At 38.3% G+C, this 19,941-nt stretch overlaps 1 protein-coding gene across 4 annotated transcripts in view; it reads left to right on the forward strand.

Annotated features, from left to right (window-relative positions):
• hspa12a (heat shock protein 12A) overlaps window positions 1-19,248 on the forward strand; it is a 31,230-nt gene extending 11,982 nt beyond the window's left edge. Inside the window, exons 3-13 of one of the 4 annotated variants that reach the window (XM_008428966.2) lie at window positions 829-956; window positions 2,308-2,494; window positions 3,320-3,424; window positions 4,117-4,233; window positions 6,509-6,680; window positions 6,894-6,902; window positions 11,724-11,810; window positions 15,523-15,627; window positions 15,719-15,977; window positions 16,931-17,034; window positions 17,858-19,248. In XM_008428966.2, coding sequence (XP_008427188.1) covers window positions 829-956; window positions 2,308-2,494; window positions 3,320-3,424; window positions 4,117-4,233; window positions 6,509-6,680; window positions 6,894-6,902; window positions 11,724-11,810; window positions 15,523-15,627; window positions 15,719-15,977; window positions 16,931-17,034; window positions 17,858-18,489 — 1,905 coding nt within the window. In that variant the 3' untranslated portion in view covers window positions 18,490-19,248. The remainder of the gene's footprint in view (window positions 1-828; window positions 957-2,307; window positions 2,495-3,319; window positions 3,425-4,116; window positions 4,234-6,508; window positions 6,681-6,893; window positions 6,903-11,723; window positions 11,811-15,522; window positions 15,628-15,718; window positions 15,978-16,930; window positions 17,035-17,857) is intronic. The other 3 variants (XM_017309144.1, XM_008428967.2, XM_008428968.2) reach the window with 3 other exon arrangements.
• The last annotated feature ends 693 nt before the right edge of the window (window positions 19,249-19,941 follow it).

Raw genomic sequence — 19,941 nt, forward strand, 5'->3', positions numbered from 1 at the left:
TATATATAGATAGATAGATAGATAGATAGATAGATAGATAGATAGATAGATAGATAGATAGATAGATAGATAGATAGATAGATAGATAGATAAGCTTAATACAGAGTTAAATTGAGTTAGATTTTTTTTTAGAATACTTTATTTTGGATTTTAGTAATATCACGAGTATTAACTGATAGGAAAAAATTGGTTCACAATAAAGCACAATTTAAGCAATCAGACATATTAAAGTAAAATACATTTACAATAATATAACAAACAAATGACAAGAAGTGAATGGGGGTGGGTAAGGTGGGTGAGGAGGGTAATAAATAAGGATGAAATAAAAATGTATATGAATTGGAATTAGGTTGAGAGACAGATGGTAGCAGATTCGCTCATAAATCCTGTCAAGTCCAGCTCGATTACAGGATGATCAGTCAATCAAATGTGCTGGTAGATTTTGCATATACCTTAAAAATGGCTGTCATATTTTATAAAAAGTCTTACTTCTATTCTGCATCCAGTAGGTTATTTTTCTAGGGTCACACAGCTATTGATTTCACAAAGCCATATTTTAATTGGAAGGGGGCGTCTGATTTCCATTTTGTTGTAATACATTTCTTAGCAGTTGCTAAAAGGACTTCTGTAAGTTTTTTATAATTTGTCTTTAGATTGGAGTTCATAAAGTTCCCCATTAGACAAATCTCTGATTCTGTATCATGTATATGTATATATATCATGTATTATTGATCTGCTCTGTGTTTATGTACTTCCTCTGTTTTTTTTTTTTTGCATCTGATCTGTCCTCTTGGCTGTGTATGATGTTGTGCTAATTTTGTTGTGCAGCAAAGTGACACGGACCAGGTGCAGTCCGGACCGTCTTTTGTGGTGGTGGTCGCCATCGACTTTGGCACGACATCCAGCGGTTATGCTTACGCTTTCACAAAGGAGCCGGAGTGCATTCACACCATGAGGTGGGCCAACACTGCAATGCAGACAGTCGGTGGGGTTAAGAGTGGGGGTGGGGTGAATCAACAAAACACAATTCACTAAGAAGGACCACGCCACAAAGATATATGATTAAAGATTTATTGATGAAGGGATGAAGGATGTAGGAATGAACGGATAGGGATGGAGGGATGAGGATATGAAGAGATGAAGGAATGAAGGATGAAGCTTTGAGGGTAAGAATGGATGCAGGCATAAAAGATGTATGGATGAATGGATGTAGGGATGAAGGGATGAAAAGATAAGGTTTGAAGGGATGAGTGATTTGGTTATCTGGGGAGAATGGTGGAGGGTTTGGGAAGTGAAGACTCTGGGTGGGGGTTTAGTCTTCGGGAAACGGATCTTCTTATTTTCCCAAGCCCGCATATGACCCCCCCCAGACGAAACCTGCAGCACAAAGAAGCGAAACATGGTTATGAATGAAGGAAGATGAAATGAAAGAGATAAAGGGTAAGGGAGGGTGGGGTTGACGAAACGTAACAGACTGAGATGCTTGGAAAATTAGAGGTGTGGTTTGGGCGTGGCCCAGCTCCCGAACCCAAGTTAACACATTAACTCCATTATTATGTTTCATGCAGCATTTTAAAACACTTCACCGACTTATAGAAAGGGACTGAAGTATCCAACAATACCTAATTTTGTTTACATTAATGGATGGCATTTTTTCTTTACAGTGACATGTTACCATTGTAACCTGAGGATGATACTTTGGTTTATTGCATCCTCAGCAAACTGCACTTTAGTTTGCTGTGGATGCATTTCTGTAACTGGATACATTTCTTTAAGCAAAATGTAGATTCGTCTAGATTTCCTGTCTGACATCTGAATATTGGTGACTGAAATCTGCAGTGTGTGTGGCTGGACACCACACACACTGCAGATATCAGATTTTTTTTATCACTGTGTGTGTGTGTGTGTAGACTCTGTGTATGTGGCTTTTCTTTGCACGGTCTGAATCCTGCCTGGAGATTCCTGATGCCCTGATGTTCTTTGTGAACATTATTTGTTAAAACTGCCTCATCCCAACCAACCAGTTGACAGTCTGCTTTGTAGAAATCATTTTTTATTTATTTATTTTTTTTAGCATTAAGTCTCTTCAGTGCGTTGAAGTAATGATTCTTCTGATTTCTTCTGCTTTGGGTAGTTATTTCCACATTTTACTTTGTTGCGATACAAATAGCTAAATAAAGTCTTAATCAGTAGATTTCGTGTTCCAGGCATGATTATGCTGGAACATGCTGGATTATGTCCTTTTATCACAGTAAATTTATGTCATAAATATGTTTGTGACATTTCCTGACTCATCCCCCTCTCCAGGCGCTGGGAGGGCGGAGACCCTGGTGTTTCCAATCAGAAAACTCCAACCACCATCCTGCTGACTCCAGACAGAAAGTTCCACAGCTTTGGATACGCAGCCCGTGATTTCTACCACGATCTGGATCCTAGCGAGTCCAAACACTGGCTGTACCTGGAGAAATTCAAAATGAAGCTTCACACCACTGCAGTAAGGCTCAGAACACGCTGGATATCTGCGGCACCTGATCAATAAATGCTGATCAGCTCAGCTGCTCGTGTTTCAAGCTGTGGCAGTTGGGTTATTCGGTGACTTGCTGACCTGGGCTAGTCTGATGCGTTATGTTTTTTGCACAATCTTGTGCAGCAGAATTGCCCGCGGGTTGCAATTCTGCTGTTGTTCTGCTGTTGCATGATCTGCTGCCTGCTCGTTGCCTGGAGGGGTCGTAGGTTTGAACCTGGAAACCAGATTCATTCAAGCTGCTTAACACATTTCAGTCAGCGTACAATTGAACCGTTTTCCAAGCAGCCATACCTCCAGCCCATGTCTTAGTCCTTTTCCCACATGTGCTGAAACATTTTGGACTATTACTTAAATTTGTCTGCAGTATACTGCAACAAGTGTAACTGTGTACAAAGTAGGTGTCTGCAAAGCTCATATGTAAGTGTAACATTTTTGCTGGGCAAGTCTTTATTTAAAATAAACCAGCTCACCACGGTGCAGTCCATTATCTCTCATTTAAAGACAGATTTAGACATGGTTACAAGCTCCCTGTTTTTTCCCTGGCTGTTTATTCAGTATTCAGATTTGACTGTAAATGCCTCTTTTATATTGTTATATTATATTGTTTCCATCGCTTACTTTGTCAGTTTCACTTTATAGATTATCAGCTACTCTCATTCCTGGCAAACCATAATGCTGGCAGAGCACATCATGAATTCTTATTGCATTGAAAGAAGATACGTGACCTCATTAGGAAATGGGCTGAGAAGCTGCTGCAGACTGAGGCCCATCTCTGTCCTTTGTGTTTGTCAGAATCTGTCCATTGACACTGAGATCCACGCAGCGAACGGAAAGCGAGTGAAAGCCCTGGACATCTTCGCCTATGCGCTCGCATTCTTTAAGGAGCAAGCATTAAAGGTAAAATGAATCATCAATTCAGTATTTTACTTTTTTTTTCTTGAACATGCAGTATTTTTGGTGACTGTTTCAATACTTTGCCTATGGGGGAACTTTTCTGCCATAATTTGAGAGCACACATTTTCAGTCTGAAAGCAGGATTTCATGGCGTTTGTTCTCAAAACTTTTAATACTTGCGCTCAAAGCTTCTCCTCGCGCTCAGAACTCGTTTTTGCTCTGAGCAAATCTCCTCTTACAGAACTCTCTGCTCGCTTACGAAACGTTCTCTGCTTGCTTTTGGAACAAAAATGCACAGTCGCCTGGCAACCTCTCAGCCAATAGAATGAAAGTGTTGTACTGGATGTGCATTTGTTTCCTTCTAGCGGGTGTGCCTGTTTTGTGCGAGGAGACGTTTTGAGTACAAGCATTACAGATTTTGAGAAGAAAGACATGTAATCCTGCTCTCAGACCGAAAATGTGTGTGCTCTCGAATTGTGGAAGAAAAATTCCCCCATATTTACAGATTAAAATATTTTGTAAAGAGAGAATTTTGCCGGCCTCTGCTCTGAGCTCTGATTAATTATTAGCCTTACACCTGCAAATCATCAAATATAAAACAGAAGGAGTAAAACTCCACTTTCTCAAATACAGAACTGTTATGTTGTTTAAGTCTAGGACTGAACTCTAACTTCCGCCTGGCGTTTCTCCTGCAGGAGCTCAGTGATCAAACTGGCAGTGAATTTGACAACAGCAACGTGAGATGGGTAATCACAGTACCAGCAATCTGGAAAATGCCTGCAAAGCAGTTCATGAGGGAAGCAGCCTATAAGGTGGGTTGAGTGTCTGTTTTTTGTCTTTTTGCTTCCATACTTTTTTTATACATAATTTGACTCATTAGCTCTAAGACAATTTGGCAGAAAAGATGAGTTTCCCTTTCATGCGCACAAAGTGGCTAAAGAAAATGTTCAGTAATCATTTTTTTTTCAGTAAGATAAAAATGTTACCTTACAAAAAATATTAAGATAATGTTTTCAGTAAGAAAACATTAACTTAATGTTTTCTTACCACAGAACATTTTATCACAGAATGTGAAAATTTCTTTTCTGTGGTTGAAATCCAGACTTATCTGAATTGACTATCAATGTTTTATTTAGGTGAAATTTAGACATAGATTAAGGAAAATTAGCTTTTGGGAAAACATGCTTGTTTTAACTGGAATAGAAATTTTAATGTCCCATGAATGCCCCAAATGGAGCACACTACTACTAAGCAATCAGACAGGAAGTGTTGACATTAAGTTTCAGTTTCAACCAACCACCATCAATATGAACCAGCAGTGCTGCATGTGTATGCGTGTGCGCGTGCGTGCGTGTGTGTGTGTTGAACTTTTATGATTTAGAGATGCAGCATTCTTTTGTCTTTTATAACATTTTTCTCTGAAACAATAATTGCCCAACCAGAAAAAAAAAAAAAAATCCCTCCTCACTTTTATAAATGGGTTTTATTGAAGAGATGAGGAAGATGACCTGTTCTACCCTGTCTTGTTCTGGTCCGTTCCAGATTTGGAATGTCAGATCAATGAACAGAGCAGGCTGCTAAATCCAGTAAGAGGGGAAGGTGTTAGAGTGAAGCTTCAGCATACACAGTGACTCGGCATCTTGCAAGAGGATTTAGTTCAATGGCTCTTTACAGGAGACAAAAGGAGAAATAATAGAGGCAATACAAGACTCTCTGTTACTTTCTCTTCTAAAGAGCGATCACTGCAGCTGAAGAAGCAAACATCTGGAAGAAAAAGCACACCAAGAAAATTATTTACATACATTATGCTATGCAAATAATATTACATATCATGTAAAATTATTTACACATTAAAAGGACTCAATTTATGGAGCTCTCTTTCTATTCTGTCCACTGAAAACGCAAAAGTCACATTCACTTAGGACAACACAGGTAGGTAAGATGAGACATGAACTTGTGACCAGAGAAAGCTGGAATCAAACCTACAACTTCGTAGTCTCAGGACAACAACTCTACCCAGTCAGCCACATTTCCTCACTTAATTTGTTTTCTGAAATCTGCAGGGTTTCCCTCAGTGTATCTTAAGCCTGGCGGGCCACCAGGTTTTACTTTACCAGGCCTAGCATTGTTAATTTGTTAGTTTTTTTTTTTAGTGATTGCCCTTTTCTTAAGACTTGATAGTTGGTGTTTGGGTATTAATCTTCCAGTCTTCCAAAATGCATAATTATTAAATGATATTTTCAAATTTCCTGTCAACTTTAAACATTTTTTAACTCAAAAACATGAGTGGCTGAGTGACTGCCGCCGCGCCCTCAGCACCGGGCTTAGCAAGTTTTCTGGGGGAAACCTTGCTAAGGCTGCTGGCAGCCTCTGGCAGTCAGCAGCCTCTGCTGGGCAGCCAGAGAGGCAGCCCAGCAGAAGGAAAACATGCAGTCATGTTCCAGGGTCATCCAGGCCAGATTTAAAAGAGGGAAAGCTAAGTTAACTGTTTATGTTGTCAGAGTTTTTCCTTTCTTTGTAACGCCTCTTTGAGTGGACTAAAAAACTCTATACAAGTTTGATGTATTATTATTACTATTATTATTATTATTATTATTGATAGTATTAGTTATGGTATTAAGTTTAATTACCGGTAAGTAAATATTGGAATTAACTTCAGACCAAGTGAAAAGATGAAAAAACAAACAAACAAAAAAACATATGCAATCAACAAAAATAATCAGTGAAATTTTAAATATGAATCAGATCCACTGGTACAAAATATATTTTTAAGCATAAGATAAATCTGAAATGGGATCTTTGTGGCATAAATAACACCAATGCTGAATTTAACCAGCCCTGTAATACATTGCAGTCAGGGAACGCTGTAATCGCTCCCATTCCTGGCTGTGCTAAAAGTGGAGGTGACATATTATATTGTATTTTATCGTGATTACACATTCACACATTCACATTTGTTCTATTTTTTTGTTGTTTTTTACCTTAAAAAAAACTGATAAACACACTCTGCAGGATGTTGTAGAAGACAGAAGTTTTTTTTTTTCTGATCATTATAAATCGTATTTTGTTTCCTCTGCCTCTCTGCAGTCTGCTCTGGTGTCACGTGAAAACCCAGAACAGCTGATCATTGCTCTAGAGCCCGAGGCAGCTTCCATCTATTGTCGTAAGCTGCGCCTCCATCAGATGGTGGACTTGGGCACACAGACCACCCAGAACGGCTTCAGCCCAAACGATAATGTGGGGAGTGGAATGACCCAAGGTACGTTTGGTCAACATTCACAAAAAGTGCTTTAAATCTTTTCAACTAATGTGTTTTACGCCGTGCATACCATGACTTGCCTCATGCTTCTTATTTCTGGGCTTCTGTTCTTTTTAACATGCAAAACAGAAAACTCTGACTTACTTCAGCAACATAAGAATTGACTTTGTAACTTGCTGTTTTCTCCCTGTTTCACACCGTTTGCCTCTGTAGTGTCTCCAGGTAAACAACACAAACTGCATGAACACACATCATATTTATTAAGTTGAATTCATCACAGTTGAGCTTGCTGTTGCTTCTTTTCTTAGAACTTAGTAGCAAGAAATTGTGCTTCACAATAAAAGCATCAACACAAATTAAACGATCACATTTAAACTATAGAATTGAAATACCACAGAATCAATGAGCTCTTTGTATTTCTAATTATTGAAGGAAATGTTGATATGAACTAGGCTCCCTCATCGCCCACTGAGCCGCTGTAGTTCTTAAAGTCGGGTTTGATTCCCTACCCAGGCTGCATGTCTTTCTTCCTTCGCTCGCTGACTTTTTCCTGTCTGATTAGTCAATAAAGGCCTTCAGCACAAAAGTCTTAAAGAAACAGAAAAACACTATAGAAGAAAGAAATGTACCAATCTCAACTCATATTTCAAAGCTCTTCTGTTCGTCTCTCTGAATGTAGCACTTGTACTGTGTGGCGTTAAGAGTCAAGAAGAGATCTGGGAGGATATGTAAACTCCAAAAATTGCAGTGTGTGCGTGTGGCATGGACGGGTTGCAGGGAAACAGCTACTCTGCCATTACCAAGTTAATGAACTGGTTTTGTGCTGAATTTGATGATGTGTTTGTGAGTCAGCAGAGTGAGGAGCAAAGGGCTGAGCACACGTCTTTGAGGTTCCCTTTACTCAGTGGACCGTGTTCACACTGTTGAGGCATGCAAGCTTTTGTCTTTCAAATCAGGTCAGGGTGACTTGGTGTTCAGTAATTTTGTGTTATCAGACATCATCAAAGCCTCATCCATGTTATTATTTAATTTGAAGATTGTGCTTTAAACTAAATGTATCTCAAAAACGTACCCCCAAAATATTGTAAAAGGGTAAGGTCAGAAAGAATACTTTATTTCTACCATGAATATGTAGTGATTTAGCCAGTTTCAAATAAAGACACTTTTCTTATCTTAACATTTAAAGAGGAACTGAAAAGTGAAAGAAAATCATAAAATATGCTTTTGGTGTTTTCTGCATATTTCATGGCCGCCTCACATGTGTGATGTGTACAGTTCCACCAAGGATAATGAGCATTAAGCATTTCAACAGCGGCTGGATAAAAATGGTCATAACATGGTTCACTGTGTGTTGCAATTGATTGTTCAAACCAGCCAAAAAATAAATAAAATAAATAATAATAATAATAATACAGAATAGAGAGCATTTGAGTAGTAATCTGTTCTCATCCCATGTTCCTGCCTCGGTTGCTATGTGTGTCGTTCCATCAGCCATGATCATCAGAATCCGATTCTCAAGAGTTTTCTCTCGATTCTGGAGATCCAGCTGTCAGCTCAGGTTCATACTGGTGTGATTGTTTATCATTTACTCCCATAAAATGTTCTGGAATTTTGATTTTTAATTTTCACCAATAAACAGCCAGACAGCAGAGCTGTTTTTGGTTCTTCAGCACTAATTTAGTGGCCGGCTGGCTGGCTGGGGCGTAGTGCGCGTCATGCACCCGGAAGGTAGTGATCAGGTTCGGCCCATTTCAGCTTTTACTGACAGAAGCGCCAAGAGCAAGTATACAAGTCAGAGAAATGAATCCGTTGTATGAAGTGTTTCAATAAATGATGTTCATGCATTGTCAATATTTCAAGAAGTGATTTCAGTTCTCCTTTGAAACATAAAATGAAGTGAAGCAGCAACCGCAAATTCCTTCCTCTTCCCTTCACATTGACACTATCCAATTCTCACTAACGTTCCCTACACCACTCCTATACGGAGGACCAAAACTGACAGAAATCTATATTATTTTGTTTAGCCTTTTCCTTATGAATGCATTTTCATCAAGAGATCTATACATGTGTTGCACACAACACATGTACATATAAGCTGAAGCCTGATGACACTGCCCCTCATTTGCATTTAAACATTCCTTAATGGCAAAGCTTGCGCAAGGAAAATAAAAAAAGACAAGGCAATGACAAAAGAACGCTTGTGTAAGGAAAAGGAAGAACAACACAAATTTCCTGATGAAAATCCATGTGTAAGAACAAGGAAAAACAAAAAAATATAGATTTCTGCTTTTATTTTTAATTATAAAAATACACCATACTCCTACACCAAAAATACACAGTGATAAATGTCATTAATTTATTGCTCTGGTAAATATTTTTTGTGACCACAAACTTGTGGTAAGTTCACTATGAATTAGTACCACTAGATGCATGTGTGCAAACAAGAGAGACATTTATTTTTTGATGAGAAATAATGCCCCCTCCTTCCCTAAAATCATCTACTGTAGGTTGTTTTAGTCACAGGAACTGAATTGGCATTTTAAGTCAAATTTAGTGATTCAAACAAAGTATTAAATATTCAATAATTACTTTATTTTAAATGGTGGGTATGGAACTGCATCCACACTCAATATGTTTTTTACACTGTGTTGTAAAAAAATATGCCCTGGATGCTGGGTACTGCATGCTCTGACCACATAGCATCGTGCCAAAACCAAAATGTGATCCCATCAAACTTTGTCAGGTTCTGGTCACATTGCATAGTGTCTCCATATTTCATTTGGTGATGCATACTTGCTGTTTTGAGTGTCGGATGCTTTGTCAACTGCCTGATATCACTATGAGATGTCCTCTGGAATAGATGTTCCTGCTCCAGTGCTTTCATTTGCATATCCATCTGCATGCATAATAAGTCATTTCAACACTTACTGCTTAACTTACTGCTTGTTTTTGTAAATGTAAAGTATGTTTGATTCTAACGTGTTTAAGTTCAGCATTTTTATTCCATATCAATCAGTTGTTTTTTTTTTTTTTAATGATGTTTTTGCAATTTGCAAGAAACGTTAATACGCTGTTTGTTTTTTTACCGGGTGAAAACTACAGTGTTTATAATTATATAGCCTAAATGAAATCCTTCTTCACTAAAGGGGGATGAACATTGAAAGATAACAGACTAAAATATCAAAAAATGAAATCTAGAGAAAACCACTATAACAAAAAATAAATAAAAATCACATCAAGCAGTGTCACATTTGTCCAAAACCATGTTGATAATCCTGTTGCTTTTGGAAAAATATTCTGTTGACTTTTGAAGTGAAAGTATAACTATTGGGATCGTGTCCATTCTACTACAGCTGGTGTGATGATGTAACAAAATGCTGGTTTTGTGTGACATGATGCGTGTTGGTGATGTGGTTGTGCTCTTGCAGGTCAGATGCAGGGACAGTGTTGCGCGTACCCTCTGATAGCATCCTGCAGGCGCCCCTGCATAAACCACAGTAAACCCCATGTATATTCATAACGCAGACAGACTTGGACATTAAAATATATTTTTAGACAAAAAGGTTCGTTTCTTGCAAGGTATCAGGTCGGTGTGTCTTAAAAGATAAAATGATTTAAAAGGAATGCTAATGTTGGAAAAAAAACCTGATATTCTCATTTACATTTTATTAAGGGCTTGTTTAAAATTATTTAAACCCTTTTTATGAATAAATGGAAAACACCTTTACCAACGTCACAGCATGCAAACCCTTTTTATAATTGCTTAGTGTTTTGCATGGTTTTGATTATTTCTGTTTGAGTTCCAAATTTTGGACATTGGAGGAGCTCCTTACTATCACCCTAATATGCTGGGCTACACAAAAACATTAATCTTACTTACATATATTAAAATATTACTTCAGCTCTAAATAAGCCAGGTTTATGAATATGAACAGAATTTTGGTCTTGGTGCACATGTTTGTGAGAAAAATGTGAAAAAGACATCAGAGGTTACATTTTACAAGAAGTTTGTCTGGATATTTTTATAAATTTGTAAAAACTTTTTAAAACGGTGAAAACGAGAAAAGCATTGCAGAGTATCGCATAACAAAAAAAAATAAAAAATCATTAATACTTTGATGCCTTTGCATCAAAGTATTAATGCAAAGGCCAAATGATGCTGGTAGCACATGACCAGCATCTTCTTAATGTTAAGGAGGGCTGGGACAATAAATGTCAACGTTATCAATATCCGGGCGATTATTGGCACTGGATTGATACCGGTGCAATGACATTGATACTTTTGTTTTTCTCTTCTAAATTCACAGGTAAAAAGGGAATTATTCTAGTCCTTTTATCCTACATTGTGTTAAATTGTTGTTAGTTAATAGAACATTTTATTTGCCTAAAATATTTGCCCTGGATTTTATCAGAATCAACCAGCTGAAGTGAAATCACCAAAATATTCAATAAGGACATTTCAAGAAAAAGTATCGGTATCGGACCTGGTACCGATACTAGCCCTGCATTTACTTGATATTGGATTGATACCAAAATATTCACGTTTCTGATAGACAATGCACTTTTGCTTCTCATTTAGAGAACAAAATAAATATTCTGGTTCTTTTACTAGTAAAATTCTTATGTTTTTTAGTAACTTACTAAATCCTAAATTGATTTTTTGCTGTCCTTTTTTATTGTTTGACCTCATTCCCTTTGCATCAGTCAGGGCATGTATGCACATTGAATGGAACAATATAGAAAACTGATTTATACGCTTAAAATAAAATCTCAATACAAAGGAAAGGGATCTTAGTATAATATTGTAAAGCAAATTTGTTTATACTGAGTTAAATGATAATCCATTTTCAATCATATAATAATAGAAAATAATCCCTTTATCATGTAATACATATATATATATCTTATATGCTATTAAATTCTATAAAGTGTTCACCTGAGCTTGCTGCTTTCCTTTTACGCTGTACGCATCACTTCCTCACACAGCAGAGCTTCCTGCCTTCCTGACACTCATTCCAAAATGTTCTTTCTGTTAACAACCAGCTAAGGAGCTTGCACGGCGCAACCGACAGAGCCGCACCTTTTTGGTGGAAAATGTCATAGGGGAGCTTTGGTCGGAGCTGGAAGAAGGTAGTGTCTTTCTCTTCTTCTTAACTTTTTCTTTCAGGATTAGTGAGCTTGACTGAGTTTCTGCGGCACAATTCAATTCAGAAAAGCATGTTGATTATTCTGTGAAACTAACATTCATTTCAATACCTGTTTAAGTTATTTGTTTGCACTTTTCCATATTTTTACCCTCTTCCTGGCATATTTTCTATGTCTTAGGTGAGCAGCATGTGGTATGACTCAGATGAGAATCCTCTATTGAAGACTGATTTACAGCATGACCCCTTCAGAGATCTTATTCTTTTCTTCTTTCTTTGATCAAAGTGTAGAGATGGTCTCCAATTCAGATTATATACATAATTATGCACTTGAGAAAATACTAATTCTTGCATTTAAAGTTACAATTTATTTAATCTTTACCAGGTTCTAAACTGATTCAAGTCTAATATGTGTACAAAACCACAATCCCCCAGTCTCTGCATAGAAGAAGCAAAAATTACACCTGAATCACTAGAAATGCTTAAAGTACACAAATTCTAGCATTTAAAAGGAATATAAAGGGGGCATTCTTTGTTTTTAGTGATGCAGGAGCATCGAAGCACAGCAAGCGTAATCTAAGGAAACGCTACTTAAAAACAGATTTATCCAGTCTTCATCCAGGTAAAGTTCAGTTTGTTTATTGGATTGTGTGATTGAAATTTGAATAAAAATGCTATGTTGTCAATATAACAAATTTATTCATTTAGCAAAAACTGAGCTTGGTGGTGTTTGTGAGAGCTGTACATAGTCTCCTCATGCTGGTATATGATTGATTTGCCTAAAGTTTTGCATTTCATATGAACAACCCGAGCACAAATGTACTCACTTTTTGTACCAAATGTATGAGCTTTTATCAAAAAGTGAAAGTTTAAATTGTAAACTTAGCTGGAAGCTGTTTCGCAAGATGTCAACTTTGATGATGTGGAGCCGTCTTTTTCAACTCTGGTCCTCAAGGCACCCTGCCCTACATGTTCAAGGTTTCCCCCAGAAAATCTGCTAAGCCTGGTGGTTGGGCGCTAGGGCAGTCATTCATCCAACGACCCGTCGTGTTTTTGAGTTAAATGACGTTTACAGGATATTTGAAAATATCACTTGATAATTATGTGTTACTGAAAGATTAGAAGATCTGCGACAGACTGGCGACCTGTCCATGGTGTACCCCGCCTCTCACCCAAAACGTTTGCTGAAGACAGGCACCAGCACCTCCTGACTCCACTAGGGACAAGGGTGTACAAAAAAATGGATGGATGGATGATTATTATAGTTGGACAACAACTTTAAAGCCTTTAAAAATACAAACATTTTTTAAAACACTTGGAAAAAATAAGCAATGGTGGGGCCACAAGTAAAGCCTGGTGGCCCGCCAGACTTAAAATACACTGGGGGGGGGGAACCCTGGTGTTTTAGATGTTTACTTGCGTCAGTGCACCTGATTTCAACTGATGGCCGATTTACAGACTTTTGCTGAACTGCAATCATCTGAGTCAGGTGTGTTAAAGCAGAGACATCTAAAACACGCACGGCAGTGTATCTTCAGGACCAGTGTTGGGGGACTAAAGCACAGAGACTTCAGCTGGAGAACAAGGCATTTTGAATGAATGAAAAATAAACTCTTACACTGAAAGGTGGCCAAACAACTTGGAGTGGAACTGCCCAAGCAAAGCTCAAAAACATGAACATGGAAAACGGCCAGAAACCTGATCATCGTTACAGTGAGATGCCAGTGAGGAGTAAGGCAGAATAAACAACACAGAGAAATGAGTGGAAATGAGAGGAAACCAGAGGAGCTAATCAGATGAGAATGGAAAGCAGCTGAGTGAACGAAGGGCAACGGTGAAATGACACGCAGCTGGGCAGGGGAGAAGAAAGCAGGCTGAGGGAGAGGTGATAAACAAAGTGGAGACAACTAAAAAAAACAACAAAAAAACTGCAACTAAAAGTCAACAGAAAAAATAATCTAAAGAAATGAATCCAAAGCACAATTACTGAGAATAAATGAACAAATGAAATGAACTAAAATAGCAAGATCTAAGCAAAAATAAATAAAAATTAAAAATCAGTAAAAAAAAAAATCTAAACAGAAAAACAATAGAACTAAGTAGACTGATAAGTAAAAGCTTTATATTGCAATCGATTTTTTGCTTATCTCGGAACTAAGCTATTCCGAGATAGCTTAATCTCGGAATAGCTTGACAATTGAGAACATTGACCATTAAGATATGATAGAGCTTAGTTATTTGAAAATTTATAATAAAAATTTAAAACTCCATACTGGATTTAATAAGAACATTTCAATTTTAAAAATTGTTAGTCTACTTCAGAGACAGAAAAAAATAATCTGTATCAGTTTTTTCTGGTCAGTTTGTTTTTACCAAAAGACCTGCCAGGTTGTTGTTGTGGCATGTATTCTCCAATCTTTAGTCATTTATAAATTGATTATATTTGATTGTTGACATTCTCATGGATTTGGATAAGACAATAAACCGACTCGAAAGCAGAAGATGGTATGTTGACAGTTTCTAGAAAGTGAGCAAGTTTTGATATTTCCATGTCAGGTACAGGGTTTGAAAACATTGAACAATATTATTCCTTTGCATTTATAGCAAATATCCAAGAGGAAAAAGTACAAAGCTTTTGGTCCAAAATACTCACAAGAGCTTGGAGAGGATAGTAAAGAACTGGACAAACAGGCTTAACTGGAAAGATGTTGAACAGAAAACATCTGCCATAACGGTAATGTCCACTGAAAAAGGATTGTGGTCAGTAAGTCAAGATATCTTGATAATTATTTGGTGAATTAATTCTGTTCATGCTTCATGAATGGAACCGATGAAAACTAAAACCATCAATTGGCCAGCACAGCAGCTGACTACCAAGGAGACTAAATAAAGACTGGTTGTCAGCCTTTTTTAGATGGATGAATACGCTTGACAGATGCCGTTTCATCATGTGAATGAAGGCTGTATTTTGTCAATATCCTCCTGGCAAGAGAAATGCAGTTTGGCATTCAGAGGAATGCAAGAAAGGACAAATAAACCAGTAGGAGCAGGAAAGTATGCTCTAAAAAATATTATTTTTTTAGTGTAACAGCGAGCTCCAGGAGAATGGTGCGAGTGAGTGTGCCAATCTGTGGAATGGAACTTGAATTTCATAGGCCACAACAATGGGGTTAGCATATTCACAAACAAACATTGCCTGATATTGAGCAGTAGTGGAAGTTAGTTTTCTGGGGAATTTGTGCCACCTCATTGCAACACACATCTTTATTATTGTCCTCTACACTAATATTTTGAAATTGTTTTTCAAGCTATCGTTGAAAAATGACAGCTTGGACGAATAAGTGACTGGTCAGGATGAAAATACAACAAACTACGGAGCAAAAGAGCAATGATATGTCTCCCTGGGATAAGAACTCTGAATCAGCAGACAGCCCAAATTTTTGAAAAAAAAAAATCTTTCCAGGATTTACCAACAAGAGAAGGTTGATGACAAAACATATTTTCTCAAAGCACATCTAAAAGCTGGAAGCTGATTAAGTAAGAATGTTATCAAAACTGAATAAGAATTCAAAAGCAGTCACTGTATGTTGGAGCAATCCTTTGAGGAAGGATGTTGGTAGAAAACATCCAACAGTGTTGGATGTTTGGTTTCCTTTGGTTTGCTGCTGCTTTACGATTGTTGCTTGTTCTCTTTGCAGGCGACCGTTATGTGGTAATGGACTGTGGGGGAGGAACAGTGGACCTGACTGTCCATCAAATCCGTCTTCCAGAAGGACATCTAAAAGAACTCTACAAGGCCTCGGGTAAATTGTGTGGGAAGAAGCTACTTTTAAAGCCAGTCATCACATTTATAGTTGTGTGATTCCTTATGTAAGCCCATGTTTTTTCCTTTAGGTGGACCTTATGGCTCCATCGGGGTTGATTATGAATTTGAGAAGTTGCTGTGTAAGATCTTTGGCCAGGATTTCATCGACCAGTTTAAAATTAAGAGGCCAGCCGCCTGGGTGGACCTGATGATTGCATTTGAGTCTCGGAAGAGAGCGGCAGCCCCTGAGAGGACCAACCCTCTCAACATCAACCTGCCTTTCTCCTTCATTGACTACTACAAGAAGTTCCGGGGTCACAGCGTCGACCACGCTCTGCGCAAAAGCAAGTGAGTGCGATCTGGAACGCTGTAGGAATCATCAGATGTTTACATGCATTCATTGTGGGCATAAATTTCATATTAAGTTGAGTGTTTGATGAGCCATTTGTCTAGAACGGAGACCTCACACAGCATGGGACTTAATAGATCTCAAACATCAGAAAAGGATGGCACAAGTATATCTGTGACAGATATAGGTCACAGATTTATAAACGTCTTGGAGCAAATGTCAACTTCTATTTTGTAAATGAGAAATATCTTCAATGGTAGATTTTAGCATCTTGAAGAGTAAAAAAATTTTTTAAATAGCTCCGCCATTCCCCTGGATGTCCTCTTTTACTCTATTACATACTCTTAATTTTAGCAATATGTTTGTTCTGACTGGATGTAATATTAGCATTTTGGAGAAGTTCAGCCCACATCCTAACATGAATCTGGTGGTGGGATCTAAAGATTAAGCATGATGGAAAGGAGATAATTGAAAGAATAATTTCCAACATTTGCCTTTTTAGTAAAGTGTAAATTAAAAATAAGTATTCGTTCACATTGTTTTATTATCGTTTAACATCTCTACCTTTCTCATTTCCAGTCAGAACAAATGTCTTCGTAGAAACAAAGTCATTCCAAGTGGAAAACTGTGAGGGTCTATGAAGAATTTTGTACTTGACTGTAAATATTCACTAAATTAGTTTCCCAGTTTAATTGCTGCCTCTTTACTATTATTGAAGCCATACTGACTATGGTTATATTACAGCTCAGCCACACAAAATAAACACCAGGTTTATTTTGTGTGGTTTGACGGGACAGTTGCTTCCCCAGCTGTCCAACCGTGACATCCGCCACACTCTGCCTGAGTGCCACAGGATGGTTCATGACAGAAGACAAAAGAAAGAAGATTTATTTGACTCAACCATGCAGAGGACTTTGCATTGCATTAAGCAGATTTTTCTTCTCCTCCTTAGTGTGGACTTTGTTAAATGGTCATCTCAAGGGATGCTGAGGATGAGTCCAGATGCAATGAATACCCTCTTCAAACCGACCATAGACCATATCATCCAACATCTCAGTAAGCTCCACTTATGGGATCAAAGATTAAAACACATATTCTGCTGCCTAGGAACTGCATTATTTCCAGACAGAGCAGCTCTTGAAATAATTGTTCTGCATATTGTGAAGTAATTCTTGAAACAAAATTATTCTCTTAGTAGTTTTTGTTCAGTAGGCCAGTTTTCTTAAAGTAAGATGGATAAGCTTACGCCCTAAAACCACTGCGCCAAGATAAACATTAGCTACATTTCCATTAGCTGTAGGATTGCGCAAATTGAAAATGCAAAAATACATTTGCATAATGGAAGCACAGGAATTTTGAAAAAAAACAACAACTTGTGTTTTCACACCAGAAAAATGCTCAACAACCAGATAATGATGAAAACCATGTAAAACCCGCCGACTACAAATTCCCCAGAACGCTGCACACATAGCAGCTCCCAGGTATCAGGGGCTTGTCGCCGACGTCTCCTCTGCAAGTAGCTGATGAGTGCCAGCTTAGTCATGAGTATAATCTTGTGTAACTGTTTACATCCATCGCTTAATGACATTACGTGAACAAGCTTAGTCACTTGTGATTTTAATTAAATTTTTTATTTAACGGATACACAGCAATTGCGAAATTGTGGGGTTTTTTGACATTAGCAGGCAGGGGCGCCGTACAGGGGGGAGAAGCTACTACTAAAGCACTTTCATCAGGCTGCAGTGTGAAGGCAGCCTAACTCTGCTTTTACTATGGGATTTTCCCCACTGAATCAATTAACTCAACATCATCATAGTAATGAGTTTACTTTGTTTTTTGCTAATCCCGTTCATTTTTTTTTTTTTTTTGCCTTCTCTAGCTGAACTCTTTGAGAAGCCAGAAGTTAGCGACATTAAGTTCTTATTCTTGGTTGGAGGTTTTGCTGAGTCTTCCCTGCTGCAGCAGGCTGTCCAGAACATGCTGCAGGGCCGCTCCAGAATCATCATCCCGCACGACGTTGGTCTAACCATCCTGAAAGGTGCTGTGCTGTTTGGCCTGGACCCCAGTGTCATTAAAGTACGTCGCTCACCCCTAACATACGGGGTAGGTGTCCTTAATCGATTTGTGGAGGGCAAGCACCCGCCGGAGAAACTGCTGATAAAGGACGGAACCCGCTGGTGCACCGACGTCTTCGATACTTTCATTGCTGCTGACCAATCTGTGGCACTGGGTGAGATGGTGAAGCGCAGCTATACGCCAGCAAAGCCTTCCCAGCAGGTGATAGTTATTCATGTTTATTGCTCGGAGAAGGAGAGCGCAGGGTTTATCAGCGAGCCCGGGGTCAGGAAGTGTGGGACGCTTCGCTTAGATGTCAGTGGAACAGAAAGTTCAGCGCCACGCCGTGAGATCCAGACCCTCATGCAGTTCGGTGACACAGAGATTCGAGCCATGGCTATAGACGTGTCCACAGGACGCACCGTCAAAGCTAGCATCGACTTCCTAAGCCACTAAGGCTCATATGAGAACCTAGCTTCCAGAATTCCCAGAAGCAGTAGTCATGAAAATACAGCTTCCACATAACAACTATGAATAGTACTAGAAATTTGCAACGTATAAAATTCCAGGCTCAGATACTTTTGGTTGAAGAACGTTGATAGGGTTCGACATGATACCCCCCAAAATGTTGGACTGTAGCATTTATGGTAAAGGGATCAAATAGACAGTTTGCTTCAGCTGTCGCTGGTTTCCATGTTTTCACTTTCTTTACTGAGGAGCACTGTTCTGCTAAAAGGCTTAAAGCAAACATTGTTCTGAGAGCCCGGTGCTGAGGCAGGAGCTCTGCGTTGTCAGGTTTAAAAGGGAACACCGTCAACACTTGTTCAGTTCTGATTTCTGTTCTCTGAATTCTTAGTCATTAGTCTTATTGCACATTATCTCGCTGTGCACTGCAGAGGCGAGCCACGCACGAATCATAACTTTCACACAAAACTTCTATTCACACAGAGGTTTTATTTGCAGCATTTTAACCTAAGTTATAATTGATGATTTTTTTTCTTTTTTTTTTTTTTTTTACAGTATTTCATAGTCCAGTGTTCAAAGCACTTGTGCTATTACTGTAGGTGAGTATGATAACTTGCCCTGTGGAAATGTGGTGGTAAGTTTTCCATACTTGCTAAACTTTGAGCAGTATTTGCTTTCCAGTTGCAACAATCGTTAAGCTTCTTGGTATCATTTAGCATCAGGTGTCAAATAAATATTTTCCCAACTTTTCCCAAGTGCGATTCAATCCACTTAAGACCATATTGTGCAAGTAACAATTATCCCAAGTTATTTCCTGGGAATGTCAATGAAAGCAGTGTTTTTTTAAAGACAGCGATGGATCAGAATGGCTCGTCAATCTGTCTTCATGGAGTCAGAGCTACATTAACAATTAGCCTTAAATGAATTATGTTAGTGTCTGTAAGTATTTCTGTCTTAAAAATTACGCTTTTACCAACAGTCTACTTGTGTAGCCCCTATTCAAGGCGGAGACATTTTAAACACAACATTCAGTCTGATCTTGTTGAAAAACCTTTTTTTCCCAGACTAAGCAGATCGAATCAGGTATCGCTGACGTCGGACAGACTCAAGTCATTTCTTACAAAAGAGCTTTTCTCATTTCAACTCGCCGTCTGATGGGATTTACGTCCATATTTTTGAGAAAACATGGAACAAATTTTCAGTCTGGTTCGTTTTGGGCCATCGTACGTAAAATGAGTTCCTTAGATGGCTGATGTCAGTATTAATTTTTTTCTATATTAACCAACTATTAGTCACTATTAATCAATTAAGTATTCCTATCGAAGTGAAAATAGAGCTTTCATTAACATTGTTGTACTGAACACAGCAGCAAGCAGCTACAGTTTACTATTTGAAAAAAAATGTTGGTGACCTAATTAATCAGACTGAACAAAGTTGCAAAAT

This window comes from Poecilia reticulata, linkage group LG15 (genome assembly GCF_000633615.1).
Source record: "Poecilia reticulata strain Guanapo linkage group LG15, Guppy_female_1.0+MT, whole genome shotgun sequence".
Classification (NCBI taxonomy): Eukaryota; Metazoa; Chordata; class Actinopteri; order Cyprinodontiformes; family Poeciliidae; genus Poecilia; species Poecilia reticulata.